At 43.0% G+C, this 27,314-nt stretch overlaps 1 protein-coding gene across 1 annotated transcript; it reads right to left on the bottom strand.

The window, feature by feature from the left end:
• Nucleotides 1–1,174: 1,174 nt before the first annotated feature.
• Nucleotides 1,175–3,679, bottom strand: LOC132456435 (uncharacterized). Its single transcript, XM_060050784.1, has 4 exons — nucleotides 2,778–3,679; nucleotides 2,334–2,619; nucleotides 2,010–2,236; nucleotides 1,175–1,908 (listed from the first exon to the last, which is right to left on the bottom strand). Exons 1-4 carry the CDS (start codon nucleotides 3,056–3,058, stop codon nucleotides 1,776–1,778), a joined length of 927 nt encoding a protein of 308 aa, XP_059906767.1. The 5' UTR covers nucleotides 3,059–3,679; the 3' UTR covers nucleotides 1,175–1,775.
• Nucleotides 3,680–27,314: the final 23,635 nt, after the last annotated feature.

Genomic DNA, 27,314 nt, shown 5'->3' with positions numbered 1-27,314 from the left:
AACGACAATACACGTGAAATAATGAAAACCTACACAAGAACCACACCAAAAACATTTTGCTAGAACATGCAAAATGTTTAACATATCCACCCACTGACTGCCTACTTTACAGTCTAAACTAAGTAAATCCACCTTCCAACAGCTCCTGATTAGGAGCAAGAGTAAGTCAAATAAACTAAATAAACCACCTTTAATCTCTGTGTATTCAAATAATATAAAATACCACCCCTTTATGGTAGAACAAAATGAACATTTTAGTATAAGCCATAGCCAATAACGTATAATCTTTAAGGTTCTGAAAGCAAATAGGTTACTGAGTGCAAGCATGACTCAATTATTTAGCGACACCCTTTAAAGTGAGAAATAACAGAATAATATTGGGCCCAATTAAATGAGCCATTTTTCTTTTCTTTCTCCTTGTTTAACTTGTAAACATCTTTCAAATCAAATCAGCCGTGTGTACTAGAAATAATTTATATTGCATTTCTATTGCAAGTTTAGCCTACTTTGCATATAAGCAATACATCACCCTGACTCATCATCAATGCTGTGAAGAAACGTATCCACTTCTCCGAGCGTCTGGAAGACGATGACCTTGCCCTCATATGCATACCTGCCAACATTTGACTAGCAAAATCCGGGAGATTTTGGCGGCGGGGGGCGGGGCCGGTGGTGGGGAGCATGGATGACAGAGCAGAGGTGGTTACAAATGTTGGTTTTAAGGGATGTTGTGCATATAAGTAGCTATTTATAGACAACATATTCATCATGTAGTCTTCAGTATATAAATAAATACACAATAACTGTATTCATTAACAAAAAACGTATTTTTTATGTATCATTATGTATGTATTCACAATGAATTAATTGACAATCACTTATTTATTAACTAACTATTACAATAACTTATCAATTCATGACACAAAGGGCAATTAGGTCACAAATGACACAAAGTCTTAAAACTACTACTGTTTTGTTTAACCAAAAAATGTTTTTATGTATTATTATTTATGTATTCACAATCACTTATTAATTATTATAACAAATAACTTTTGCAATAACTTATTATCAATTAATTTCATTGTATACAATACAATAATACAATAAAATAATTCATGAATAAATAAGCAAACTTAATTACATTAAATAATTCATAAAAATCATCACAGAAACAGTTAATGTACATTGCAGAGGTCTTAAAACGACTGTTTAGTGTTATATATGTAGGTGGCTGACTTGGCTGCCCTAAGTGTTTTTTTTGATGGGGTGTACTTCGAGGCAGGCTTAGTGAAGTTGATTTTACATGATAAAAGAGCACACAAAGTGCTGTTATTTAAACTAGTACGATTTTCTGTTACAATTTTCTTAACCATACTAAAAGTCCTCTCTGAGGAGGCATTGCTGTGTGGGATGCACAGTAATGCCTTCATCAGTCTAGCCAGCTGACTGAAGCGCTTGTCTTTCCCTACAAGGCCCCAGAATCTGTCCACTCTCTGTTCCTGAGGTAACTCCTTGCTGTCTGCAACCTGGTAGTCTGTCAGTTCCTCTCTCAGCTGATCAGGATCAAGTCCCAGTTGAGGAAACAAGCACCCTAGCCTTGACACTAACACATTTTCAAACATCCTATTAGAAGGATTTCTTACAAAATGCTTAATGTACTTAATTATTGTACAAATCTTTGCTCAGTTAGGTGACTTAAAGTCTGACAGTGCTCAATACTTTTTTGTACAAAAACATTATCATTTGAATGTTAGGCAAATGATAAAACAAGAAAGTCAACCTGTTTCAGGAGAGAGGTCTAGGCGAGAGGCTGGGTCCAGCACGTCCAGGTCTTGAAGCAAAGGAGAATCAAGGGGGAAGGCCTTGAGCATCTTCCTTATGGCTTCCACGTAGAAGTCCCTGACTGTCCTAAAAACACAATAGTGACAGGAGAACACAATATATTAACCAGGAATCCCAGAGAAATACAAATTAAGCATGAAGGCGTCATAACTGAAGCTATAACTTACTGATAGATTTTGGTCATTGTGACCGATGGTAGTTCCTCTTTCTCGAGGAATGCTCTGGCCTCAGCTCCAATGAAAAGATCTTCATTTTTCAGCTGGTGTTCCTGACCGAGTGACACCTCTCTGACTGGGATATTCTCTATGGCTCTGGCTGGGAGAATGTAGCCCAAATACCTCTTCACCAGTCTAGTCATCTCGTTGTGGAGTTTGTGTATCAGCACCCCCTCTCCCTTTTGGTAAAAAATGGGTAACATGGGTAAAAATGTAATGTGAAAAAACTATTTCATGTATATATAATGCTAGGTGTTCAACATTCATCCTACCTACCTGGAAGGCAGTGTTGAACGCAACCAATGGCTTGAGAGCAGCACTCAGAAAAAGAAAATCAAACTTAATCTCAGGATCATTGAGGTAGCCTGCCAGATCCCTAACTTTAACACTAGTCTCGTCCTCGTAGCTGTTAAAGTAGGCCTGAAGAGCAGGCCACTGATTTAACATTCTCAGAATGCACGTGTGGAGGCTGAGCCATCTTGTTGAACAGTATCTTAATAGCTTCAGTTTGTCTGTGTCGGTGAACTCCACAAACTCCTTGTAGAGTTCATTTCTCTTTGCGCTATACCCGGAAACACAAACAAACAAACAAATATGGACAATAGTAAGAAAAGTTCAAAATGTGATGATGAAATAGCCTAGTAAAGATAAACCATTACATGAAATACTCCAGGTAAAATGACCAAGAATAGGCTGTCAAACTTTTTTTTATTAACTCACCTTTTATCAAAGTGGGAGTATACCCCGACCAACAACTGTTCCACTGGGGCCTTCATGGCCTTGATGCCGCAGCCTGTGGCAAGTTGGGCGAGGTGGCAAACACAGCCCACATCCTGGATGTGAGGCTGCTTTGCTTTCAATTTTGTGATAACTGAATTGTGCCTTCCCTTCATAACATTGCAGTTATCCGAGTTGAAGGCCACCAGGTTATCCCATGTTATTCCTCTGGTTCTGTCATTAGACAAATGCATTTGTTGAAAACATAGGATGAAATTGAACATAGGAGGAAATTGAACTGAGCCTTAAGTGCATTAAACATCATTCCCTTGCTGAACTTGTAACTTTCAGTGACAATAAAGATGAATCTGATGTTATCTAAATCGGCAATAAACTTACGTTAAAGAGGTTGCCAGCTTCTCAAAAATGCTGTCTGCTGTTCCAACATTGCAGACTGGCAAATCAATAAATTTAGTGACCACCTCAAGACTATCTTCATCATATAGACGAGCCAAAATAACGAGCTCCTTCTCTTTCTGAAGTGTTGTTGATTCATCACACAGCAGACCAAATGGCTGGGTCTGGCAGGTGGCTGTCACCTCATCATTTAGCTCTGGGGCAATGGCACCTAAAAAAAAGAAATAAGTAACAGTGACTTTTAAATACTACTGTTTTGTTTTAATTATGCTGCTGCTTTGGGTCTATCGCTGCACCTGGCCCGTGGGTATTGCTGGGGACATTAGACTTTTCTACGTCAATCTAAATAGACTGAAGGTGGAATATGTGCGCGGGACGAGGGGGCGTGGCAGCGGCTGTTAGTGATCCACCCTGACAACGAGGGCGAGCCGGCCGTCACAAACATGGAAAGAAGGGGGCACGGGACTGTAAAATGTTTTAGGAGCCACTTACTTAACCCATTTAGGCCTAAAGCGCCTGGAAAAAATGCCTGTAAAACCTATAGGCGATTTCAGAAAAGCCCCCAAAACCTGAAGTTTTTCTAGAAATTCAGCAATTGTGTCAACGCCTACTAAATTACTGATTTCTCAGCCCCTGTAACAGATAGGAACACAATTCAAAAAGTATTTGAGAGCTGACACCTGTGGCTTTCATGGGAAATTTGAGTTTTTATTTACAAATATTTACAATATTTACATACAGGTAGAAAAGTAAATAAAAAAGTAAAAAAATATGTAAAAGTGCAGGAACAGCACAAAACTGTAAAAAAAATAAAGTATAATAAAGTGAAATAAGTATATAAGAAAGTAATAAAGTATATAATAACAAACATGGGAAGGGGAACAGACTGGGACTAAAACTGTAAACAGTCTGCGTTTTAAATTACATGCACTTGTATGTGATGACTACTGAATAAAAGTATTATGCATAATACAAATACAATTGCATTCCATCCTAAGAAGTAGCGTAATTAAAAGATACAGGCTATAATTTGGGAATGTATAGTAGCCTTGGCCTTATTGTTCTGGAGATCGCAGTTAGGTGTGAAATCCAAAGAAGCTCTATTCTTTGGAAGAGCCTTGAACATCCTGCATACGGGCCCGTCGTTGCCTTGTTACGCCACTGGTGGTGACATTCCAGAGAAGCTTATCTGGTTTTACGGGTGCTTTACGCATCTCCGGGACAGTAATACATCTCTTACATATAAACTGTCGTCATTTCTTATTACAGCATCATCACAATCAATAAGTATTACTATTGATAAGTATAAGTGACATTCCAGAGAAGCTTATCTGGTTTTACGCACCCGGGTGCTTTACGCATCTCCGGGACAGTAATACATCTCTTACATATAAACTGTAGTAATTACTTATTACAGCATCATCCCAATCAATAAGTATTACTATTGTCCTTGCCTCCAGATGGCCGCAAATCTGTCCCGGGACATATTTCTGGCGAATTGCGTCCGAAAGAGATTCTTACTCTGTCGCCAGTAATCTCTTCGCACCGGCAACACAAGCAGCCCCATTCCCATAGCCCCATTCCATACTTCTTCTTCCTCGTCGTCATTCACGAACATGTGCCTTAACCATAATTCCCGGTCAATCGGTTCGTATTCGTCATCAAAGGACTCGGCCTCATCAACATCTTCGAAGCCGAGAAACTCGAAATCGCTACCGTCAGAAAAGTCTTCAGTCTCAAATTCCGCCATACTTGCTTGAAGAAATTTCTGAACTAAACTCACGAGGAACAAGTTGACACCTATATGTGTCTATTCTGATGCATTTCATTGACCCAGAGGCCGACACTTTGGGCAAAAACCCCCCTTTTACAGAAAAACGACGCAAACGCTTTCCCGTCCTTAAAGGTAGAATGACGCAACAGCGCCCCCGGCTTTAAAGGTAGAACAGCGGCAATGCTTTCCCGGCTTAAATGGGTTAACTGCCTAACGCCACTGACTAGGGCCCGTTGTTGTGACTACGTTACGCCACTGAACCAATAAATACAAGAAATACACCACAGTTTTATGGAAATTGTGAGGAAAAAAAATTATAACTTACCTTTTAGGAGTTGTGTTGTCTTCGTTCTCCCAGACGAATATTTTTTGTCAATTGCGGAGTCAGGGAACATCGATGCCACAGTTGCTGAATATTCGTCACAAAACGAAAACGAGAGGTTGTTTTTGGCAACCAACATTGCCATTTTCAGCTCAGCCTGGAGCACTTGTTCCTGCTCGTTTTGTCCCTTAGTGATGAAACCCGTTATCGCCTGAGTGCCCTTTTGTGCCCCGGCAGCACGGACATGTTTCAGGGACTTTAAATGTTGACGGACGTCATTTTTACCGCCGTGCCCTATATTAAAATCAACCCGACACGCTTTACAAAAAGCGTGACTATTGTCCAGGTGACTATTTGATATTGAATCATACTCTTTGGTCCATTCCGACTTAAAAGTACACATATATTTAATCTTCTTCGATGGTACACCCGCTTCCGCCATTTTTATACGACCATTTACGGAGTTTGCTCCGCCATGTTTTTTTTTTAGCTCTGCGCTCTTGAGAAGTGACCATAGACGTGATCTGATTGGCTACAGCCTGTGCTGTCGTATTTGCTGCAAATGCATTTGATTGGCTGACGCTTGCGTTGCCTCTCATGCTTGCGTTTGATACATGATCTGGCAACTTTAGAACATTCGACACACATTTTGATTTGATTATAAATAAAATAAGTTTGGACATCGTGAAATACGTGAGTTAACCGGGAGAAATGACAAAACGGGAGGGCGGCGGGAGATGGATCAGAAAACGGGAGAAACCCGGGAAAAACGGGAGAGTTGGCAGCTGTGCTCATATGTCACCCGAAGTTTGGCGGGGTATTGAAGGCCATACTCTATTCCCTTGGAGTAGGCCTATAGAGTCTGTTTCACCGCATAGTAGGCGTTCCGCTGGCGTTGCACGTCGGCTGAAAAGTCTGAGAAAAGTTTGACCTGTCGGTTGTTGTACATAATCGCCTTCTTCTTCCGTGCCGCGTTCATCACCCGCGCTTTATCTTTGAAGTTCAGGAATTTCGCGATCAGTGTCCTGGGACGTTCAGTTGTCGGCTTCTGCTTCTGCTTGCCTGAAGTGTTGACCGTTGGAGTAACTGCGATGCGGTGAGCTCGCTCGATCCGCAACGGATGGGGGAAGTTCTCCGGTCCGAGGACTTCGGTGAGCCAATTCTCCAGAAAGGATTCAGCGTCGGCACCCTCCGCCTTTTCTTCCAGCCCAATGAAGCGTAGATTCGAACGGCGTGAGCGATTCTCAAGGTCGTCATTCTTTTCTGTAAGTTGTTTCACTTTGGCTTCCAACTCAAACACCGTTGCCGTTAGCTGTGTTGTTATATCCTCCGTGTCACCTATGCGTTGTTCAGCCGTGGTCATTCTGCTTTTGATAACATCCAAATCCGATCTAATGTGGGCTATGCCATCAATAACTTCCCTGTGACGCGCCAAACTGTCAGTCTTGAGACAAGCGATGGCCTCTAAAACATCTTGATTCTGGATATCCCAACGACCATTGTTTGTTGCGTCCATCCTCTCGCTATCCTCCACTGAAGAGGCTGCTAGTTTGTGGCTAGTAATGAAGATTAACTGAGATTTAAAACACTTAGACTAATTCAAGAGAGAGAGTGCAAAAGAAATCGAGGGGTCCGGAGCAAGAATTGACAAAAGACTTTATCGTGCAGAAAAACAACATCGACAACAGCCTGAGTAAGTTTGCAAAGTCACTGGCTGGACTTCGGTCCCAGCCCTCCTTTATACACATACAGGAACTTCGAAATCCAATGGAGGTTCCCTTTGTCCCTAATGAGGTTTTCCGCCTTGTCTCTTCATCTCAGCATGTTATCAACCGTGCCCCGATCTGAGGTACGCAGGGATTAGGCTTGTCAGTCAAAATGACCCACGCCTGAAAGGTGGAGGTCAACATGACTTGACCCTGCAGTTCCCAGGGCATTTCTGCGTACCTACCATCTGGTGTGAAACCTGACTCAGGCGTCATGTGTTTTCCACTATTTAAAATATTAAGCCTATTAATAATCATGGTTTACTATAGAATATACTCACTAATTTCTACCACAATCCCCCCTTTGTGACTACTAAGGTCACAACAAAAACATAACAGTCGTTTGGGTCATATTTTGCACTACATTTGATCATCGTTAAAAACCTTTAAACATGTTCAGGAGTCTCAACCTGATTTAAGGCAAAAAGATCTATCAAATGTCTAACATGTCTAACTAGAATTCACACATAACACAGTATTTTCAGCATGCATTGAAAATAAGCATTTCAAAATATATGACATAACAATATGAAACTCAAAAAATGATATTTCAAAAAATAAGTAAACAATAGGAATTAAAACTAAAAGAAATTAAAACTGAAAACTGTCAACAAGCTTGCATGGATTGGGATAGTTCTGATTATTGTCATGTACCGGTATGCTATATAATGTGGGGGGTTAGGGCACCAGTTAAGAGAATAGGAACTCCCCCTGATGTCCGATTCTCACATTCCGGTCTCCTTTCTAGTGTCACTCCAATCTATCTCCCCATAGAGTATCCTCTCCCACTCCCCCGACTCCTCTATGCCAGACACCATGAGGGCCATCTCCTTAGAAAGCCTGGATGCTATTACTGATCTGACTATGGGAATGCAGCAGCAGAAGATAAGACCCATTGCTGTTAGTACTATTAGGAGCACTACACCTATCTTAGCGAACATCATTCCCCACATGCCAAACTTTGTTTCAAGCCATCCAAACATTCCCTGATCATGGCCTGCGTTTTCCTTTAACTCTTTTCTTAAACGTTTTAAATTGTTCATTGCAAGTGTAAATGATCCATCTGGGGCAGTATTATTTGGAATGAAGGTACAACACATTTCACCAATAAGATCACAAACTCCCCCCCTTTCTGCTAGAAGCCAATCTAACGCCTGTCTGTTCTGCCAAGCCACAGCGCTTGTGGCTGTCAGCTGTTCGCCCAATGCAGATAATGCATCATCTGTGTAGTTAATGAACCTCTGTTGGTTGTAAAAGATATAATTGATCCATTCCGCATTTTTTAGCAATTCCGATTGCTGGCAGTAGTGCCTCAAATCCTGCTGCTACTTCACTTCGTGCCTTAAATTTATCGGGTATTCCCCTGGGTTGTCCTATTTTATCAATTTGTATGTTCTCGTCTGCCTCGTATGCTCTCTTCCGCCTATTTAGGTTATCTGTTTCTAAGTTATCGACTACATCTTTTATTGATGGTAGTATTGCAATTTCCGTAACCACTTGGACTTTCGCGCATCGTCCTCTCCACATTTTAGCAAGTATGGGACGAAGAATGTTATTACCGCAAAGCCAAAACTGATCTGCCACCACTCTGTCCTGGCTCACGAATGCTCCATCACTACACAGTATTGACATGTAATTCTCTCTAGACTTCTGCTGAGAGCCTGTAAAAGCTGAACATTTTTAATCGCAGGTGGCTGATATAACATTCGTTTCCCGTCTATATCGAATAGCGTGACATTCCAAATTATGTTACATTGTTCCTCTGTTATACTACCTACATCGCTGGCATTTTCGTTTCCTTCGTCATTTTGAAAGCATTCTAATCCTTCTTCAATTTGAAAATTGATTTGTGTTGGTCGTGTTACTTCGCCTATTTCTTGTGATAGAGTTATATCAAATTCTCGGCATCTTTTCATGATTACATTCCATGGCATTCCGTCATATTTATCTTCAAGATATTTGTTATGTTGACTCGATCCTACCAGCAGAAAACATTTCATTGAACATATAACATACTTTTTCTGATATGGAATACCTTCTGTTCGTGTTCTATTTAAATTGACCTCTATATCATACTCCTGCGGTGTCCGTTCTTCTAAGCAAAATTCAAACGCTGTAGAGCGGCGACCAATGCTTAACAGTTGTTCGTTCTACAAGAGTCTCTTCAAGAGACATGGATGTTGATGTAAAGATCCTTGTCGCCATAGTTTATTTTTGATTACACAAGGATCTTCTGCTTCTAATGTGAAATTAAACGTTCTGTCTGACACTGCTTTAAAAAAAATATGAATTCTCTCACGTTCAATTGATAATTTCCGTTGTAGTCCCATGTTCTTCCTGACGTTACTTTTAGACACCATTTCATTGAATCAAATTGGATATGTAATTTACACCGATCTTTCCTATGTGCATGTTCATAATTCTGGTGGAGGGTTAATGCACATAGGTGTTCATCATCCGACATAACAGTATACACAAAGTCATTGATTTGGTCTTGCGGTGGTATCTGAGAATACAAGACTATTTTCCCTTTGTTGTCAACCAGTCCTGAATGATTTTGGGCCGGATTATCCTGTGTTCCTCTCTGGCTCTCTTCAGTTGGCCTACTACCCCCTAATTCCTGGCCCTTCCAGGTTTGTGTTGCCCCAATGGTTTCATCCTTCCTCGGGGTCTGTGCTTGTGCCAGCTGAATCTGGCACAACCCGTAAAGGATCAGAAACAGGCTCCCCGTTTTCAGCATCACCATGCTGCTGTATCTCTTGGCTCGACTGGATCTGGTCCTGGGGCAGCTGGTCAGCCCCACGTGTGTCTGCGTCTGGCTCCTCCTCCTCACTCCTCACGTGCAGTGGTTGAGATGATACCACGTGGCACTTCCTTCCACTTGGATGGCTGTTGATGTTGCGTTGGTGACTTTGTATGGTCCTTCTCTCCTGGGTTCGTTTGTTCCACTTTCTCCTGAAGACTCTGAGATACACGTGGTCACCTGGCTCCACCCCCCTTGGTGGCTCCTTCTCCAACTCTGGAACTCTGTCTTTCTCCTGTTAGTAAATAAGCCTGTGTATGCCAGTTAGTTGTCCCATATAGCGTCTTAATTCAGTTTCCAATTGTTCCAATGGAGGTCCTTTGTGAGGCCCTCGAATGACAGATGAAGGCATGGGTTGACCCGTAAACATTTCATGCGGGGTTAGATGCGTCGCTCGGTTAGTTTTCATGCGATAACTCATTAGTGTCAGTCGTAGTGCATTAGTTCTTTAAGTTAGTACTCTAATTTAATTTTGTTAATCTTTGTCTTAAGCGTCCGATTCCTCTCTCCACCATACCTTGTGGTTTGAGGAATGTAGACACAGCCTAATCTTTGTTTGACATGCAGATGTTAAATCACTTGTTTGAGTGTTTTCTGAATAAACACTGCCCTATTGCCTGAGCTAATTTGTGACGGAATTCCAAACCTTGGCATGACTTCTCTAGTCAGAACCTTGATTACCGTAACCGCACTTTGGTCTTCTGATGGGACTGCTTCTACCCATCTGTTGAACACTGTTTTTTCAAATATTTCACACTCATTTAGCTGGATGTTAATCATTGTTTGCAAGTATGGTGAAGAAAAACCTTGTTTTCAAATTTTTTCTAATTCTCCTCAATACCTCCCCCCTTGCGCAATGGTCAAAGCCATGCGCAGTAAATGATAAGCAAATCTAATAACGCCGTTGGTGCAACCAACGTCGAAACGTGTAACCTTAAGCATCAGCAAACTGAAACCAATCTTTTGGGAAGGGAAATCGAAACCTGTATGTTCAAATCCAAAGCCCAATATGGGTGGGTTTACCATCAGCCGCCTGAAACCACGCTGTTCCAAAGTCATGCACTAAACCGAAAAAAACGTACATGCATTAGTGGCCTTCTATACCACAAAGGAAAAATTAAATTAAATAAAAACGCGACATGCCCCGTTCCAAGACCACTTCTGCTGCCATAGCTGACATATCTGACTCCAGTTCCCCCTCCACCTTTCATCAGCCGGCTTTTCCTATGATGGTTGCAGTCCGTCACTCCATGATAAAGTGAGCCAGTGCTCACAGTGACTCTGCCAAGTAATCGTGACTGTGCCTGAATTAGGTTGTCCCGGGCTTCAAGGTGGAATCTTACCCGTCGTTGGCTAACCAGCCTTCCATACTGGCTTATTGCAGGATGCCGTACCTGGGATACGATCAATCCCCACCTATATGGTGGTATAGATCGCAAAGTGGAGGGATGGAGACAGAGTCATCAGCCGCATCTGCCTTATGCAACCATATGTGTGCGTAATGAATACAAATCAGGGCGACTATAAAACAAAAGATAATTTATCAGAGTTAAAATTATTAAAGTATTGCAGCAGTATTAGTGGCATTTGAAGGTAAACCCACTACTTCCGAATCCAATTTGACAACATAGCACGTATGACTCCTTCCCAGCAGATGTGGCGTCAACCCACCTACTGTCCTTTACTAGGGAGATGTGAAAGAAAACAAAAATCACAATATTAAAACTTGCATTTTCAATATTGCGCGACTCACTTTTGTCTTAACCATTACTCAAAATCATAATTCTCTTCATAATCCTACCCGATTGCCCTTCACTATCTATTTAAATTGAACGACCTAATTAAACCTTTTATTCTACCTATTTATTTTGAATGACATGTCATTGTGGATAACCTAAATTAGAAATTTGGATAACGTTTTATCATACTTATTCGGTCTAATTTTTAAGTATTGCCGATTGTTTTTTCTAAATTATAAGATCACTTTTAATATATTGTCTATTACTTATCATAATCTCGAGGGAAATATTTTATTTGTGTTGTTATCTTGGCACCTAGACCTCGTCAGGTCCAAGCACCAAAATAACATCCACCTATCCACGCAGAGTCCATGGGTTGGGTCTGCTCCTCTTTTGTTGAGTCATTTTACCCTGGCGCCATTGAACCCATTGACTCCTGTGGAGTGTGGTGTGCAGACAATTTTTTAACGCTAATTACTCATGTTTTGGAGTCTAAATAATTATTCCTAAATCCTGTAATCACCATTTGACTTGCTCAGGGACACATCAACACTCAGCTAGGAGAGATGGGGATCGAACCAGCAACCCTTTGGTTACTAGCCAACGGCTCTACCTCCTGAGCTAAACGACCCCAGCCACCTCTCCGCTGATTTATTACCTCCGGGTCGGTCCTCATCCGCCCTTTTTGCTTTCTATACATTCCACTCCCTTCTCCAAACACCTTCTCCCTCTGATCCAACCTGTTGTCTCACCAGTGCTCTGTGTACCAAGATGTAATGATATATACGCGATGGAGAGTCTCCAAGAGCCACAGAATCACCAATCCCAGCGGTGGTTCTAGGTTTTTTCTAAAACAGTGGACATGGGTTACATACAGGAACCAATTACAGAGTACATCCAAACACATAAATCATGTATTAGGCACAATGCAAATTCAATCTCTTTCTCTCTGTTGTCTCTCTGTCCAGCCCCCACCTGCGGGTTTTTTCATTACTTACGTTCCTTCTCTCTAACTTTCTTTACTTCTCTTTATCTACTTCCTTTGCTTTCACAAATCTCCATAACCATTTTCACTTTCAGTAATCCTTTCCTTTCCTTTCTGGTTTATTCGTTTTTTGGACACTCTCCAAAACTAGATTTATTAATCTTAAATAGGCCATCGAAAGATATGAATCTCCCCAAAGAAAATTCTAACCGGAAAGCCTTCTCCAATCTCATCGTCACTTCTCGTTGCCAATCTACACACTCTTCCTCTTCTCTGTCTCACTCTTCACAAATCACTTCATCTGTCCCCTCTAACTTAACTCAATGCTAACTCTTTCTCACTCACTCACTCACTCACTCACTCACTCACTCACTCACCCACATATACAACTTTAAAATAGGAATTCACCGATTCTCATCCTTGGAGCTGTCATAGGCATTAACTGCGTGTGTTCCGAGAATCCTAAAGTTTTGGTGAATTTTCCTGCCATGGGGAGGTGAGAGGCATAATTTGGACCTACGCAAGTGTAAGTGGCTCCAGTGTAGTGTGGGCCATCATTGGCGTGCCTCTATAATTTATCAGAACCTGCAGTACTGGTTCCTCATCAGCTTGTTTTGTGATTGCTACAAGCTGACCCTCCCCCTGTGGATTCTCTGGGCACCCCTAGTATCCCTGACCTAAAAAGGGACCCGCCTGTCCCTGGTCGCTGTTACCCTGTCCTTGCTGGGATGGAAGAGGGTTAGTCAAACAATTTCTCTTCATATGTCCTTCCATGTTGCACCCATAACATATTAAAGGACCTCTGCGTTGTCCTTGGGATCCTGGTTGTTGATTGTTTCTAAACTGTCCTCGGGGCCCCTGATTCTGTCTATTTTTATTTGTGGGGTTCCCATAATTATGGATGTGTACATGTGTAACAGGTGGAGTAGGTGACAGTTGGCTCTGAGGCTGTTGTACTGGGAGAGAAAATGCCAATCGTGGATATTGGTTTTGAAGTGCGCCCTGCTGGGCGGCTTGCGAAATTACAGCAGCTGGTTCTAAAACACCTGCCTGTCTCTCCTTATCTCTTTCCTTCCTTGTGAGATCTTCCAGCTGAAGTTGATATAGCTTCCTCTGGACCTCTTTGCTTTGTTCCTGTATTCTTTGTTTATTCTGACGATATTCATCCACTGCATGAACTAAATGGCCATTAAAATTTCTATGAGATCCTGATGTAGACAGTCCAACCACATCCTCTAGTTTGGCTTTGATTTGGCTGGGAAGTGTCTCTATCACAGAGTTTCTAAACATGACAGAGAACACCGGATGGATCTCAGGATCCTCATTCGTCTCCAAGCGCCATCTGTCCACTTGGGCCTGGAGGTAGGATGCAGGATTCTCTGTGTCATTGATGGGGAGGCCTCTCATGTTTTTATGATCGATATGGGTAGGGAACTCCGTTCTGAGTGTGTTCCACATCGCCACTCTGTAGCGATCAAGTGTAGTCCCATCATACATTCCATCCATTATGTCCAACCCTCCATTCCTCAGTACAGACTCCATTTTAGATAACCCCAATACTCTTGCCAACAGAGCTTTCAGGTCACCCACTGCAATTAGCTTTCCCACTGTGAGCTCCTCAAATGTTCTAATCCGTTTAGACGCCCCGTTAATTATGTTAGGGAGTTTAGAAATGACTCCCTTTAAGTCCTGTGAACCCCACGGTTGATAATGGGCCTGTTGTCCGTTGACTAGAGTAGGATAATTTCCCGGAGAAGTTTCGGGTGCTTTTCCTTCTCTCTGTGATCTCCTTAGTTTCTCATCTAACTCGAGTGGTGTGGGGCTTACTGATGTACTGCAGCCAGGCTCCTCTGCCCCTTGTGTCCCACTAGACCACTCCTCCTTTCTTTTGTTCCGCTTCTTTAATTTCCTTTTAGCATTCTTAGTAATGTGTTTTACACATGGTTGTGATGACCCTTCACCAACATGTTCAATGTCATCCTCCTCCTCTCCTTCATTCTCGTTTTCACCCTCACTACAACAAATGTCAGCATTGTTACACTCTTCCCTTGTGATTATTTTTCTGGCCACTCGTTGTATTGCGCGCCACCTCTCTCCCTCCTTTTCGAACAAAGCTAGCACTAACCTTTCCCTGTCTTTCTTTGCTAAGGCTGTTTTTCCACTTCTGTTATCTATGTAATTCCTTATTACTACCTCCATGTCTCGATACATTATTGAATCAAAAGTCCCTCCCATGGGCCATATAGTACCTGCTGCTTCTGTCCTTTCTTCCCAGTTCTCAGAGATCTTTTTCATCTCACCTTTGAGCAATAGACGGTCTCTACTCAAAATATCTACCGCTGTTGGTGCCATTTTTAATTATTACTTTATTACTTTACTTATCTATTTTTTCTGAAATACACTATTTATTTAATACAATTTATTTGAGTTTATTCTACTAGTTAGTTTAAATACTTTACTATCTCTAAGCTACAAACGTGAACTCCCCCCAAGCGCTCATCTCTCTCCCAAAGATTGGAATGTAGCCCCCACCCTTTACTGCTACCAATTACCAACTCTGCCTTGCAGGCTCCTGCTCGACCCCTGTGTGTTTGCTCGTGCACGTGCAGTTAGTCAGCGCGGTGATGTCAAAGAGGATTTACACATTTTTTCAGTACTTCAACAAATTAACTATTCTCTATCCCTCTAATTTATTTATGATTATCAACTAATTTAAACAAATTAACTATTCTCTGTCCACCTAATTTATTTATGACAGAATCAACAACAACAAAAAATGAACCGGGTCGTAAAAACCTCCGAGGACTTAATCCTAACACGACTTAAATACAGACAATAAGCCGGTTCATACAATTTCTTTATCTTATATTAAAAAATGTCCGAATTGTTTGTAATTAATTACAAATAAAAAGTTGACCGAGCATAGAAACTGGCCTTTTGGTTAATCACATGAACGGTCGGATGTATAATGAATCAATCAGAACTTCAAACAAGAATGATTGCCACAAAGCACCAAGATCAGAATTAAAGACTGGCCCCACCTTCAGATCCAATATCTGCAGTTTAAATGAACTCATACAAACGATGTTTCGCACAACCAGTCTATTCCTTCAAAATAATGGCTAATCACATACACACTCGACCAGATTACGAACAAACAAGAGACTCTTCAAAATACCAACTCAAACGGTACTCCAATCAAGAACCTTATCTATTCAAAAGTGCGAGAATCTGCTTTCTCAAAAATGCCAACACCGGAACTAGTCGACACCCCAAGCAGACCTCTAAAATAAAAATGAATTCATCAACGGCAATGAATTCCAACAGACAAGAAACGTATCTATTCAAAAGTGCGAGAATCTGCTTTCTCAAAAATGCCAACACCGGAACTAGTCGACATCCCAAACAGACCTCTAAAATAAAAATGAATTCATCAACGGCAATGAATTCCAACAGACAAGAAACGTATCTATTCAAAAGTGCGAGAATCTGCTTTCTCAAAAATGCCAACACCGGAACTAGTCGACATCCCAAACAGACCTCTAAAATAAAAATGAATTCATCAACGGCAATGAATTCCAATAGACAAGAAACGTATCTATTCAAAAGTGCGAGAATCTGCTTTCTCAAAAATGCCAACACCGGAACTAGTCGACATCCCAAACAGACCTCTAAAATAAAAATGAATTCATCAACGGCAATGAATTCCAACTCAGCTCTCTGAGATTCTCTCAAACATCCAACAGGCACTTCAATCGACCTGCGGACCTGTTACTGTCCTATTGGAACTTTCCCACTAATTCGATCCTCTAGAAAACAGCCACAGGACTTTATAGAAAGTCAATTTAAACAAAACACTGCACTGTCCTTCCTTCCTCCAGAAGACAGCCACAGGATTTGACAGAAGACCTATTTAAACAAAACACTGCACTGTCCTTCCTTCCTCCAGAAGACAGCCACAGGATTTGACAGAAGGCCTATTTAAACAAAATACCAAAACACCAAATAACAACAACTCGTTTACTCGTTTCAAAATAGGGAATCACAATGCGTCTTGGTCATTTAAAACCACAGCGCCTAGGGCATATGTGCGCGCACACGTCAATCTCTTCCGGAGCTCCCGTCTCTCTCACTCGCTCGTTTATCTATAATTTTAGTTCGTTTGATCAAAGAGACACTTTACCTGCTGCTCGGCGTTCAGACGGGGCAAGAACAGATCAAACGACTCTATCCTATATATGGCAAGACAACTTACCCTTGAGCTCTGGTCGTATGATCCGTTCGCGTCCCGTCCTCTGGCCCGGCAGCTGACGAGTCCCTATTTCCTCCTGGTCGTAACGCCAATATAATGAAGATTAACTGAGATTTAAAACACTTAGACTAATTCAAGAGAGAGAGTGCAAAAGAAATCGAGGGGTCCGGAGCAAGAATTGACAAAAGACTTTATCGTGCAGAAAAACAACATCGACAACAGCCTGAGTAAGTTTGCAAAGTCACTGGCTGGACTTCGGTCCCAGCCCTCCTTTATACACATACAGGAACTTCGAAATCCAATGGAGGTTCCCTTTGTCCCTAATGAGGTTTTCCGCCTTGTCTCTTCATCTCAGCATGTTATCAACCGTGCCCCGATCTGAGGTACGCAGGGATTAGGCTTGTCAGTCAAAATGACCCACGCCTGAAAGGTGGAGGTCAACATGACTTGACCCTGCAGTTCCCAGGGCATTTCTGCGTACCTACCATCTGGTGTGAAACCTGACTCAGGCGTCATGTGTTTTCCACTATTTAAAATATTAAGCCTATTAATAATCATGGTTTACTATAGAATATACTCACTAATTTCTACCACACTAGCATGCGGTTTGCCACTTGGCGAAGTGTTTGTAGACTTATTAGGTTGATTGTCGGGTTTATTTTTGTTCTTTCTTGTGCCTGACATAGTTAACCTTGCTTTAAAACGTATCCGTGTTCTATTTGAGTTCGTTATATGGCTTTCAAAGGAGTAGAAATTATAATTAGTACAGAGACTAAAAAGCAGCGTCTGTCTAGCTCGCCGCCATTACCGGAAGTCCAACTTGTTCTTTTACTTATATTATTAGTTCCCAGTTAATTTAGAATGCTAGCCTAGGTCATGAAGACGGTAATCTGAATCACGTGTGGCACTTTAATTTGATCTAGGCCTACTCTGCGTGTAGCTATAGGGTGGTGAATAAGACTGGTGAGCACTTGCTTGATCGGAATCATGTGTGGCACATTCGTTCGATCTTGGCCTATCCAGTGGGTAGTTGTAGGTGTGTGGATAAGACTGGTGGGCAGAAAATGGGCTGCATTTTGGAGCCTGGTGAGTTGGTTTGGGAAGCAAAGACCTGAGGCCCACAAATAGCTGCCCTACCAAACGCTCGGTCGAACGAGCACTTTCTTCCAAAAATCTAGACATGACCCTCTCCTCACGCTCTTCATTCAGTCTCTGTGTTCGCTCCATTCAGTCCATTGCAGCTTTTTGTTCATCAGTCCAGCTTTGGAGAATTATGCCATAACCAGATTCCTGTTTTCCTACAAAAAGAGTGAAATAAGGTTTTGGAAATTATTATTATTATTATTGTTTTCTTTTTAAATATAGGCTACCCCATGATTTGTCTATAAACAATACAGGTATATATCAGGCATGATGTGGAAGACAATGGGACATAATTAAACCACATCAACCTTTTCTAAAAGACTTTGCCATCTACATACAGGTAGTGCATCCCAAATCTTCAATGTTAACATTCAAATTCATGTTCGGCATGACCAGACCTTTCACAGAGTTGGCTTTGTGTGTGTGTGTGTGTGTGTGTGTGTGTGTGTGTGTTATTGTTGGAAGGTGTGTGTGTGTGGGGTGAGATGGGACTAGCTTGTTAGTTTTCTACCGAAGCAGTGGCTTACTCTTTTTTTTTGAAGCAGGAAGGGCAACGTTGGAGATCTCCTCTGCCATTGACTCCTGAGCGTTGCCAGCAGTGTCATTGCCTTCACTATCATCATCTACCACAATACATAGGCCTACGTGTTAAGAACTAACATGGGATGTATGTGTTACTTGAAATAACATTAAGTAGGCTACTCTCATGTATTATCAGCCAACCTCAAACCATCGCTAAAAAGCAAACAATAAGTCATGGGTACTGTAGCGGGCCAGTGGGTGTGGGGTTTCCACGCTACCAAGTTAAATGGATATAACGACACAACACACAGAGAGCAGTTCAAGGCCGAATGGTTTATTTACAGAGTGGGAAAAGGGTCATCCACCTCTTATATGATAGTGTACAATTTCATTCAAACACCTTCCACCTTTCTCTCTCCCTCAGGCCGTACCACGCTGCCAGGCGATCACACAGATCCTGCCGGTCCTTTACTAGCGTTAGCTTCTCTAGCCTTCCTTCTAGCTCCAACTTCCCCTGTCTGTCGTTTGCTACCTCCTTTAAGCCCCAGCACCCCTGCTTAATGATCCCCAGGCTCGCCTCGTTAAAGGGAGGAAGTCCATATATGGCTTGGGGGTGGAGCCAGCAGGTTGCCAGACCTACCACTCCCCTCACTCCTCCCTGGCGTCTGCCACACACCCTCCACCTCAGCTCCTACCGAGAGGGAGGGGCGGTCCAGCTCACTAGAGCAACCCCCCTGGACAGGGCCTCTGAAATCCCCTGTGCTGGGTCGTCTCCGGCTGCGGGGTCGTCTCCGGCTGCGGCGGCGTCCCTTTCTAATAATAATAATAATAATAATTCATTTTATTTGAGGGCGCCTTTCAAAGCACCCAAGGTCACCTTACAGGGCAATTTAAAAACAGAAAACATAATCAACAATCATAAAAAACACAAGAACAAGATACATTGAACAATTTACATAAGTGGGGTGAGATGGGTTAGATGGAATATGTCAGTTTAAAAAGATGTGTTTTGAGACGAGACTTAAAAGTGGAAAGAGTGTCGGAATTACGGATGTCAGGTGGGAGGGTGTTCCAGAGGTGGGGGGCAGATCTGCTGAAGGCTCTGGACCCCATGGTAACCAGGCGTGCGGGAGGCACAGTGAATTGAAGAGGAGGACCGGAGAGTGCGGGTGGGTGTGTTGGTGTGTAGGAGTTCACAGATGTATGGAGGGGCGAGGTTGTGGAGGGCCTTGAAGGTGAGGAGCAGAATCTTGAAGTGGATGCGGGTTTTGACCGGGAGCCAGTGAAGCTGCTGAAGGACAGGGGTGATGTGATTAATGGAGGGGGTTCTGGTGATGATGCGGGCGGCAGAGTTCTGGACCAGTTGGAGTTTGCGGATGGACTTGAGGGGGAGACCGAAGAGGAGGGAGTTACAATAATCGATGCGGGAAGTGACCAGGGTATGAACAAGGATGGCTGTGCTATGGGGTGTGAGGGATGGGCGGAGGCGGTTGATATTGCGTAGATGGTAGTAGGCAGACCTGGTGATGTTATTGATGTGTGCTTGAAATGATAGTGTGCTGTCGAGGATGACACCCAGACTCTTAACCTGAGGGGAGGGGGAGACTGAGGTGTTGTCGATAGTGATGGAAAAGATGTCAGGTTTTGTGAGGGTTGATTTGGTGCCGATGAGGAGGACTTCTGTTTTATTGCTGTTGAGTTTGAGAAAGTTGCAGGTGAACCAGGATTTTATTTCTTGTAGGCAATCGGAGAGGGAGGTGGGAGGAAGGGTAGAAGTGGGCTTGGTGGATATGTAGAGCTGGGTGTCATCCGCATAGCAGTGAAAATTAATGTTACATTTACGGAAAATATGGCCAAGTGGAAGTAGATAAATGATGAACAGGAGGGGGCCTAGAACAGAACCCTGGGGAACACCGGTAGTGACTGGAAGTGACTGGGATTTGAACGTTTTGAGTTGGATGAACTGAGTACGGCCGGAAAGATATGATTTAAACCAGTGCAGGGGTGTGTCAGTGATACCAATGGAGGCCAGTCTGTCAAGGAGGATGTTGTGTGAAATGGTGTCGAAGGCCGCACTCAGATCAAGGAGGATGAGAATAGTGAGGTGTCCGGAGTCTGCTGCCATGAGAAGGTCATTAGTGATTTTAACCAGGGCTGTCTCTGTGCTGTGGAGGGGGCGGAAACCAGATTGAAATTGTTCGTAAAGATTATTGAAGGATAAGTGAGTTTGAACCTGAGATGCTATTGTTTTTTCCAGAATTTTTGATATGAAAGGGAGATTTGAGATAGGACGGAAGTTGTTTAGGTTATTGGGGTCAGCACCAGGTGTCTTGAGTATGGGGGTTATTGCAGCTGTTTTGAAGGATGATGGGACGAGGCCGGAGCTGAGGGAGGAGTGTATGATGGACGTTATTAGGGGGGAAAGAGATGGTAGGCAGCCTTTAACTAAAACAGTAGGGATAGGGTCCAGCTGGCAGGTGGATGGTTTGGATTTCCGGATAAGGACAGAGATTTCCTCAGCAGAGGGAAGTGTGAAGCTTGAGAGTAGACGGGAGACAGGGGCGGAGAAAGTGGAAAAATACGGAATGTGGGTGATGTTAGGGGTCAGTTGCTCGTGAATCTTTTCTATTTTGGTGGTGAAGAATGACATTAAGGAGTTGCAATAATCAGTTGGGGAGCAATGGAGTCCGGTGGTCGTAAAAGTTTGTTGACAGTGGAGAACAGGGCCCGTGTATTTCCGTCACCTGAACTGATCAAATTGTATATAGTGGGTAGATTAGGCTGTAGAAAGAGTGTCCTTGTAGTGAAGAATGTGGTTGTGATATATTTCTTTATGTATAACAAGTCCAGTTTTCTTGCAGAGGCGTTCCAGTTGACGGCCTTTCGCCTTGAGTTTGCGTAGTTCAGTGGTATACCATGGGGCAGAGTGAGTTAGGGCTGTCGCAATAATCGCAAAAATGAAATATCGCGATATTTAGAGCACACCGCGGTAGATAATGGGCCATCGCGATCACCGCATATGACCTGGTGCGGGTTGCGCGTTCATGAAACTGACCGTGGAATTCTAGAATGAAACGTGCGTTGCCATGATACCCATTCATTAACGTTCATTCATTTAGTTAGTAGTAACCTGCTCCCGCCAAAACAAACGTCTAAAAAAAAGTGAATGAATGAAAGAATGGCAGCACTCGAGGTACAAAATTGTACCTCGTCCCTTTGGGAGCATTTCGGCTTTCAGCCAAATGAAAAGGGGGAACCAGCCAATTTAGATGTGGCCATCTGTAAAATCTGCCGCAAAACGGTTCAAGTTAAACGTGGAAATACAACTCATTTAAGGGCTCACCTATCAAGCTACCATCCATCTATTGCGGCGCGGATTGCCACACAGGGTAGCGGAGCAGCTCATGTCGGTGCTAGCCGACAGCTTGGAGTCGCCGAAGCCTTTTCTCGAGTCGGCAAGTACAGCAGAGACAGTGACAGACATAAACGCCTAACAGGCGCTGTTACAAGGTATCTAGTTGAGGAGATGGTGCCGTTTTCCACTGTACAGAAACCTTCTTTCAAGTCACTGCTCGAGAAATTTGATAGGCAATATGAGTTGCCAGGAAAAACCTACTTCTCAGAAACTGCTGTGCCTAAAATGTACAATTCAGTAAGAGCATCAGTTCAGAGTGAGCTCAGAAGTGTGGACTTTTTCTCTGCCACCACTGACATGTGGTCAAGTGTGAACATGACTCCTTACATGAGTCTTACTGTTCATTACCTGACCACAGACTGGACTCTAAAATCACGCTGCCTCGAAACAGTGTTTATGCCCCTGAATCACACATCTGACAACATCGCAGAGGCTCTACGCAGCGCATTTGATGAGTGGTCCCTGGATGAGAAGAAGCTGGCGTGCGTAACGACAGATAACGGGGCAAACATCGTGGCAGCAGTGAGACAATTGGGCTGGACGTGGCTGAACTGCTTCGGACACAATCTACACTTGGCAGTGACAAACGCAATGGCAAGCGTTAAAGATCGCACATCGCGAGCAATGGGCCAGTGCCACACCTTAGTGGGTGCGTTCTCCCAGAGCTGGCTGAAGAGGAGGGATCTGGCGAAAGCGCAAGCGGAGCTTCAAACCCCGCAGCACGTACTCATAATGGTAAGCTAGCTTTCAGAAGTTATATTTAATTGTAACCCACTGTAAGTCCACTTAATAACACAATTGGCCTATCATTGAGCCTCCATATTATGATTTGTCAAAATAAACACCTAGTTGAAACGCACTTGCAGCCGACAGGCTATTTTCCCGTCTTGCTGTGATTATTTAGCTTTTTGAGATGCTTAAAAAATATTTTTCTTTTAGAAAAAAATACACTGAAACGAAAAATAATGGTAAATGTTGACTTTTATTTAAAAAATAATAATAAGCTGGTGTTATTTCAGTTCAATAATTATATTACTCCGTCCATGCAGGACTGTCCAACAAGATGGGGCTCCAAACAAAAAATGGTGGACCGAGTCTTGGAGCAAATCCCCGCCATAAAACGAGTTTTGGATGATCGGCGGCATCAGCATCTCATCCCCAGCTGGCAGGACATTGCAGTTTTGGAGTCGGTGAACGCGGCGTTAAAGCCAGCGGCTGATTTTACGGATCTGCTGTCTGGCGAGAACTACGTCACGGTCTCATCAATTAAACCTGTCCTGAAACTCCTCACGGAAGATGTCTTAAAACCATCAGACGAGGACACCACTCTGACCTCAGACATCAAGCGGAAGATGTGCAGTGTTCTCGAGGAGAAGTACAGACCAGCTGCTCTACAAGCAACTTTGGCAAAGTCCTGCTTGCTGGACCCAAGATATCGGGGCAACAATTTTGATGAGTATGCGGAGGAGGAGACAAAGTGCGCGCTGATCAATGAAATGTTGGACACGGAAGACAGAGAGAGCGGTGCCAGTGCGTCAGCTGCTGACCAGCCAGAGTCCTTGGCGCAGACAGCGGTGCCACCACCCACTAAAAAAAGAACGCTCGGAGACCTGCTGAAGTCCCGGACAAGCACGTCTGCAACCGTCCCGAAGAGAGCCAGAGCCGACCTGGAGCTCACTCGCTACCTGCAGGAGGAACCCATCGACTCTAATGACATGACCGAGTTATAAATCATCGCCCTATGTGTGTGTGTGTGTGTGTGTGTGTGTGAATGTGAAATTGCCTGGTTTCTCTTATTTTGTATAGGCTACTTAATTTTAAAAAAACAAAACGGGCAATTATTTTATTTATTTATTATTTATTTTATTTTATGCATTTAAACGTTCAGCCTTCTCCTGAATTTAGTTTTTAAGTTCAATCAGGAGAAACAACTTGCATCTGTGCCGTTACCGCCCTTTGATCTGCATTCAATAAATAAGAAGTGTGATAAAATTGCCTCGTCTTTTTTTTAATAACCTTTTTTAAATTAAGCAATAAGCCCCAAGAGGCCGTGCTTTGCACTGATTTTAGAACAGGTAAGGGGAGTTGTTCGGCACTACACAAAGTAAAGTAATATAAATATAAATGTAGTAACAAACGTACTGTTGGCAAAGTGGTGACGTATTCTCCATGGTATTGCAGCATTCTCAAAGAAAGTAGTCCAATCCCGGGTTGCTTTAACTCACTTCATTTATTATAAAGTCGTCGGCATGTTTCGGCATGGTAAGTGAAGCTATACGGAGGGAATTCTAGGAATCGTGTAGAACACGTGTGAGAGGAAAATACCGTGATCTACTTCAAGCCCCCCGGGCTTAGGCCCGGGTGGCTCTCTGCCATCTACCTATTGATCTCTCGCCTTCTCCACCCTTTGTCCTCAGGTAGAGACCGTCAAGTGGGCGTGGCCTAGTGGGCGTGGCCGGGGTGCCGTAATGGCTTCGGCTTCTTCGTATATAAAGGTGCTGCTATTTGTGGCTGGAGCAGCCTCCAATAAGGTCTTGCTCCCCTTGTGGCTATGTATAGTATTTACGGCTTATATGTTTGGTCCTGCTTCATTGGGTCTATGTGTGGGTAGCTTAGATTCTTAAAATACGTAACAATGGCAACTGGTTCCACACAAACCTTCAGCTCCGTTGTGTCCGAAAAGTTCGCTGACAAAACTCCGGTTACGGGTGTGTTTTGAATTTAAATGTGCATTATCTCGCTTAAACGGCATTTTAAAAAATTGTGCAATAATATCGCATACCGCGATATTGCGCCCCCTGTTTTCACCGCGGTGAAAATTCCTCAACCGTGACAGCCCTTGAGTGAGTGAAGGAAACAGAGCGGGATTTAAGGGGAGCCAGGGTGTTAAGAAGATCATGAAGACTGTTGTTGTAATGTGAAACCAGATCGTCGGTGGAGGACAGACTGTTGAGGGGAAAAACGGTCTGTCTAGTTACTGGACCAGATGAAATGAGACGGAGAGGTAATAAAGTATGTCGGCACGAGGACCTTGGATTTATTAAGTAAAGTGGCAACGGTTATACAGAGTCATAAAGCGTGAGAGATCGAATATGTCTAAGTCCCTAATCAGCGCTGATGGTTCGTCCAGAGCTTCGCCTCCGTGGAAGGTCTGCTTCAGAAGAAGGTGATGAGTCCCTGTGTGATACAGTCTTAAGCTGTATCCTCCTCTCGATGAGGTGTGTGCATTTGAGGTGTGCGTGGTTCTGTGTGTTTTTGCTTGACCTTGGCTCCCAGGCCCTGGTACACGCATGTGTATCTTCTTGTGTTCCTCCTAACGGGGAGAGTCAAAAATGTCTCCTGTGTGATAAATTAAAACGGGGGAGTGCCCCCCCGAAGTGTCTCTTGTGTGATAATTTAATGTGGCTCTCAGGCCCTGGTATGGGCAGGTGTATCTCTTGGTTCCTCCTAACGGGGGAGAGCTCTCAAAATGTCTCCTGTGTGATAAATTAATGTGGCTCTCCCGTTCTTGAGGATGACTGTTGCATTGTCTGAGTGTCTACCATTTGCCTGGGAAATGGGGCCTTCGGCTCTGGCCTTGACCTGACTATATTATCATGTTTGTGTTATGTGTTCGTTGGGTTAGTTAGCTATATTTGTAATGTACATGCAGTGTTGGGAACGTTACTTTAAAAAAGTAATTAGTTATAGTTACTCACTACTTGTTCCAAAAAGTAACTGAGTTAGTAACTGAATTACTCTATAATAAAAGTAACTAGTTACCAGGGAAAGTAACTATTTGCGTTACTTTAAAAAAAAGAAAGTTGCTATATGTGAAAGATTTGGATTTTTCTGAGCAGTTTTCTCTTGGCCTTAATGTGTTAAATGGTTGAACTGCCCATTCAAGGCCCTGATATGCTTCCAACTGAGGCCCTGTCCACACTAACCCGGGTAAATCTACAAATGCATCAATATTCATCCTTTTTAGTCCTTCCGTCCAAACTAAAACAGAGAATTCCGACACTGAAAACGATCGCTGAGGTGGATGAATGTGAAAACGATGGGTTCGCGTTGTAGTGTGGACAGACGGAGGCTTTCAGAAACGATGACGTTCGATTGCCATGACACTGCCATGACACTGCCACAAGCTTGCGCTATAGACCGAGAAGCTCATCAAAAGAATGGCAGGTGAAATGCAAATGAGGATCTCTCTGTACATTGTACTAATTTATCTCCAGAAACAACTCGACATATTGAGTCAAACATATTCGTTGCTCCAACGCCGGAGGCGAGCGCTGTACTTAATGTTCTTAAGTGATGGTAAAAAAAAAAAAAAAAAGACGACAGTTCAAACCGTAGCCTACTTGGAGCGGCGTTTGATTAACCAGACCGGGTCGAAAATGATTAACCAGCTGATCAACTGTAAATATCATCTGATCGTGCGCCTGTAATCTTGACAGAGGCGTGGCGGAGTAACGTAACCATGACAACAACTGTTTATCAAAATGATTTCAGTGTGGAACGTGGATGCAAAACATTCTGAAAACGATATGAAAACGATAGTGTGGACGGTGATCATTTTCATTGTGGATGGGGCCTGGATTTCAATTTGCATGGTTGCAAAGGCTGTGGAACATCTTCCAGATACTACAGAAAATTCCAACTTTTCATCGGATTGGTCCGGACCCGCCATTTCTGCTGCTTCATCGAATCGGTTTGGTGTGTGCGTTTGCGTGTGTGTGGCGCTCGTGTCCTGGCTTGTGTGTAAAAACACTGGCTCCGATTGGCTACCATGAAACATGACTCTGCCTTAGCCAATCATAATCGCTTATCTCGTTGTTAAGCCACCCGATCTCCTCACTTGCAGTTTGTGTTTGGAGCCAGGGGTGCGTTCGGATTACGCAGTTTATTCAATCAATTCATAGTAACGCACTGCATTTTTCGTACAGTAACGGTAACGGCGTTGTAACGACGGAATTAGTAATTAGTTAGAATACCCCGTTACTGAAAAAATAACGGCGTTACGTAACGCCGTTCTTTTAAACGGCGTTATTCCCAACACTGTGTACATGTGATGTACTCAGCAGGTTATTTTTCCCAACACTGTCAGTGCTGGGGAGGGAGTTGATACCAGTAGAGAGTGTATTTAAATTAATGTTCTTAATGTTGCGGAATGATATAACGCAGGGCAGTTTTGTTAAGGAAAGTGTAAGGTTGACAGTAAAAGATATAAACATGTGGTCAGAAATGGGGAGTTCCCCACCCCACATTTTCAGGATTGTGATGCAGGAGTTTAATGCACTTGGTGATTAAGAATTAATCTGATTAATCCTGAGGAGGTAGGAGGAGGTGGGATGGAATGATTCACTCGTGTGAGGAAATGGAAGGACTTTAAGTTTAATGGCAGCACGCTGAAGGCAAAC

This window comes from Gadus macrocephalus, chromosome 4 (genome assembly GCF_031168955.1).
Source record: "Gadus macrocephalus chromosome 4, ASM3116895v1".
NCBI lineage: Eukaryota > Metazoa > Chordata > Actinopteri > Gadiformes > Gadidae > Gadus > Gadus macrocephalus.
This window is presented reverse-complemented; position numbering and strand designations above follow the sequence as displayed.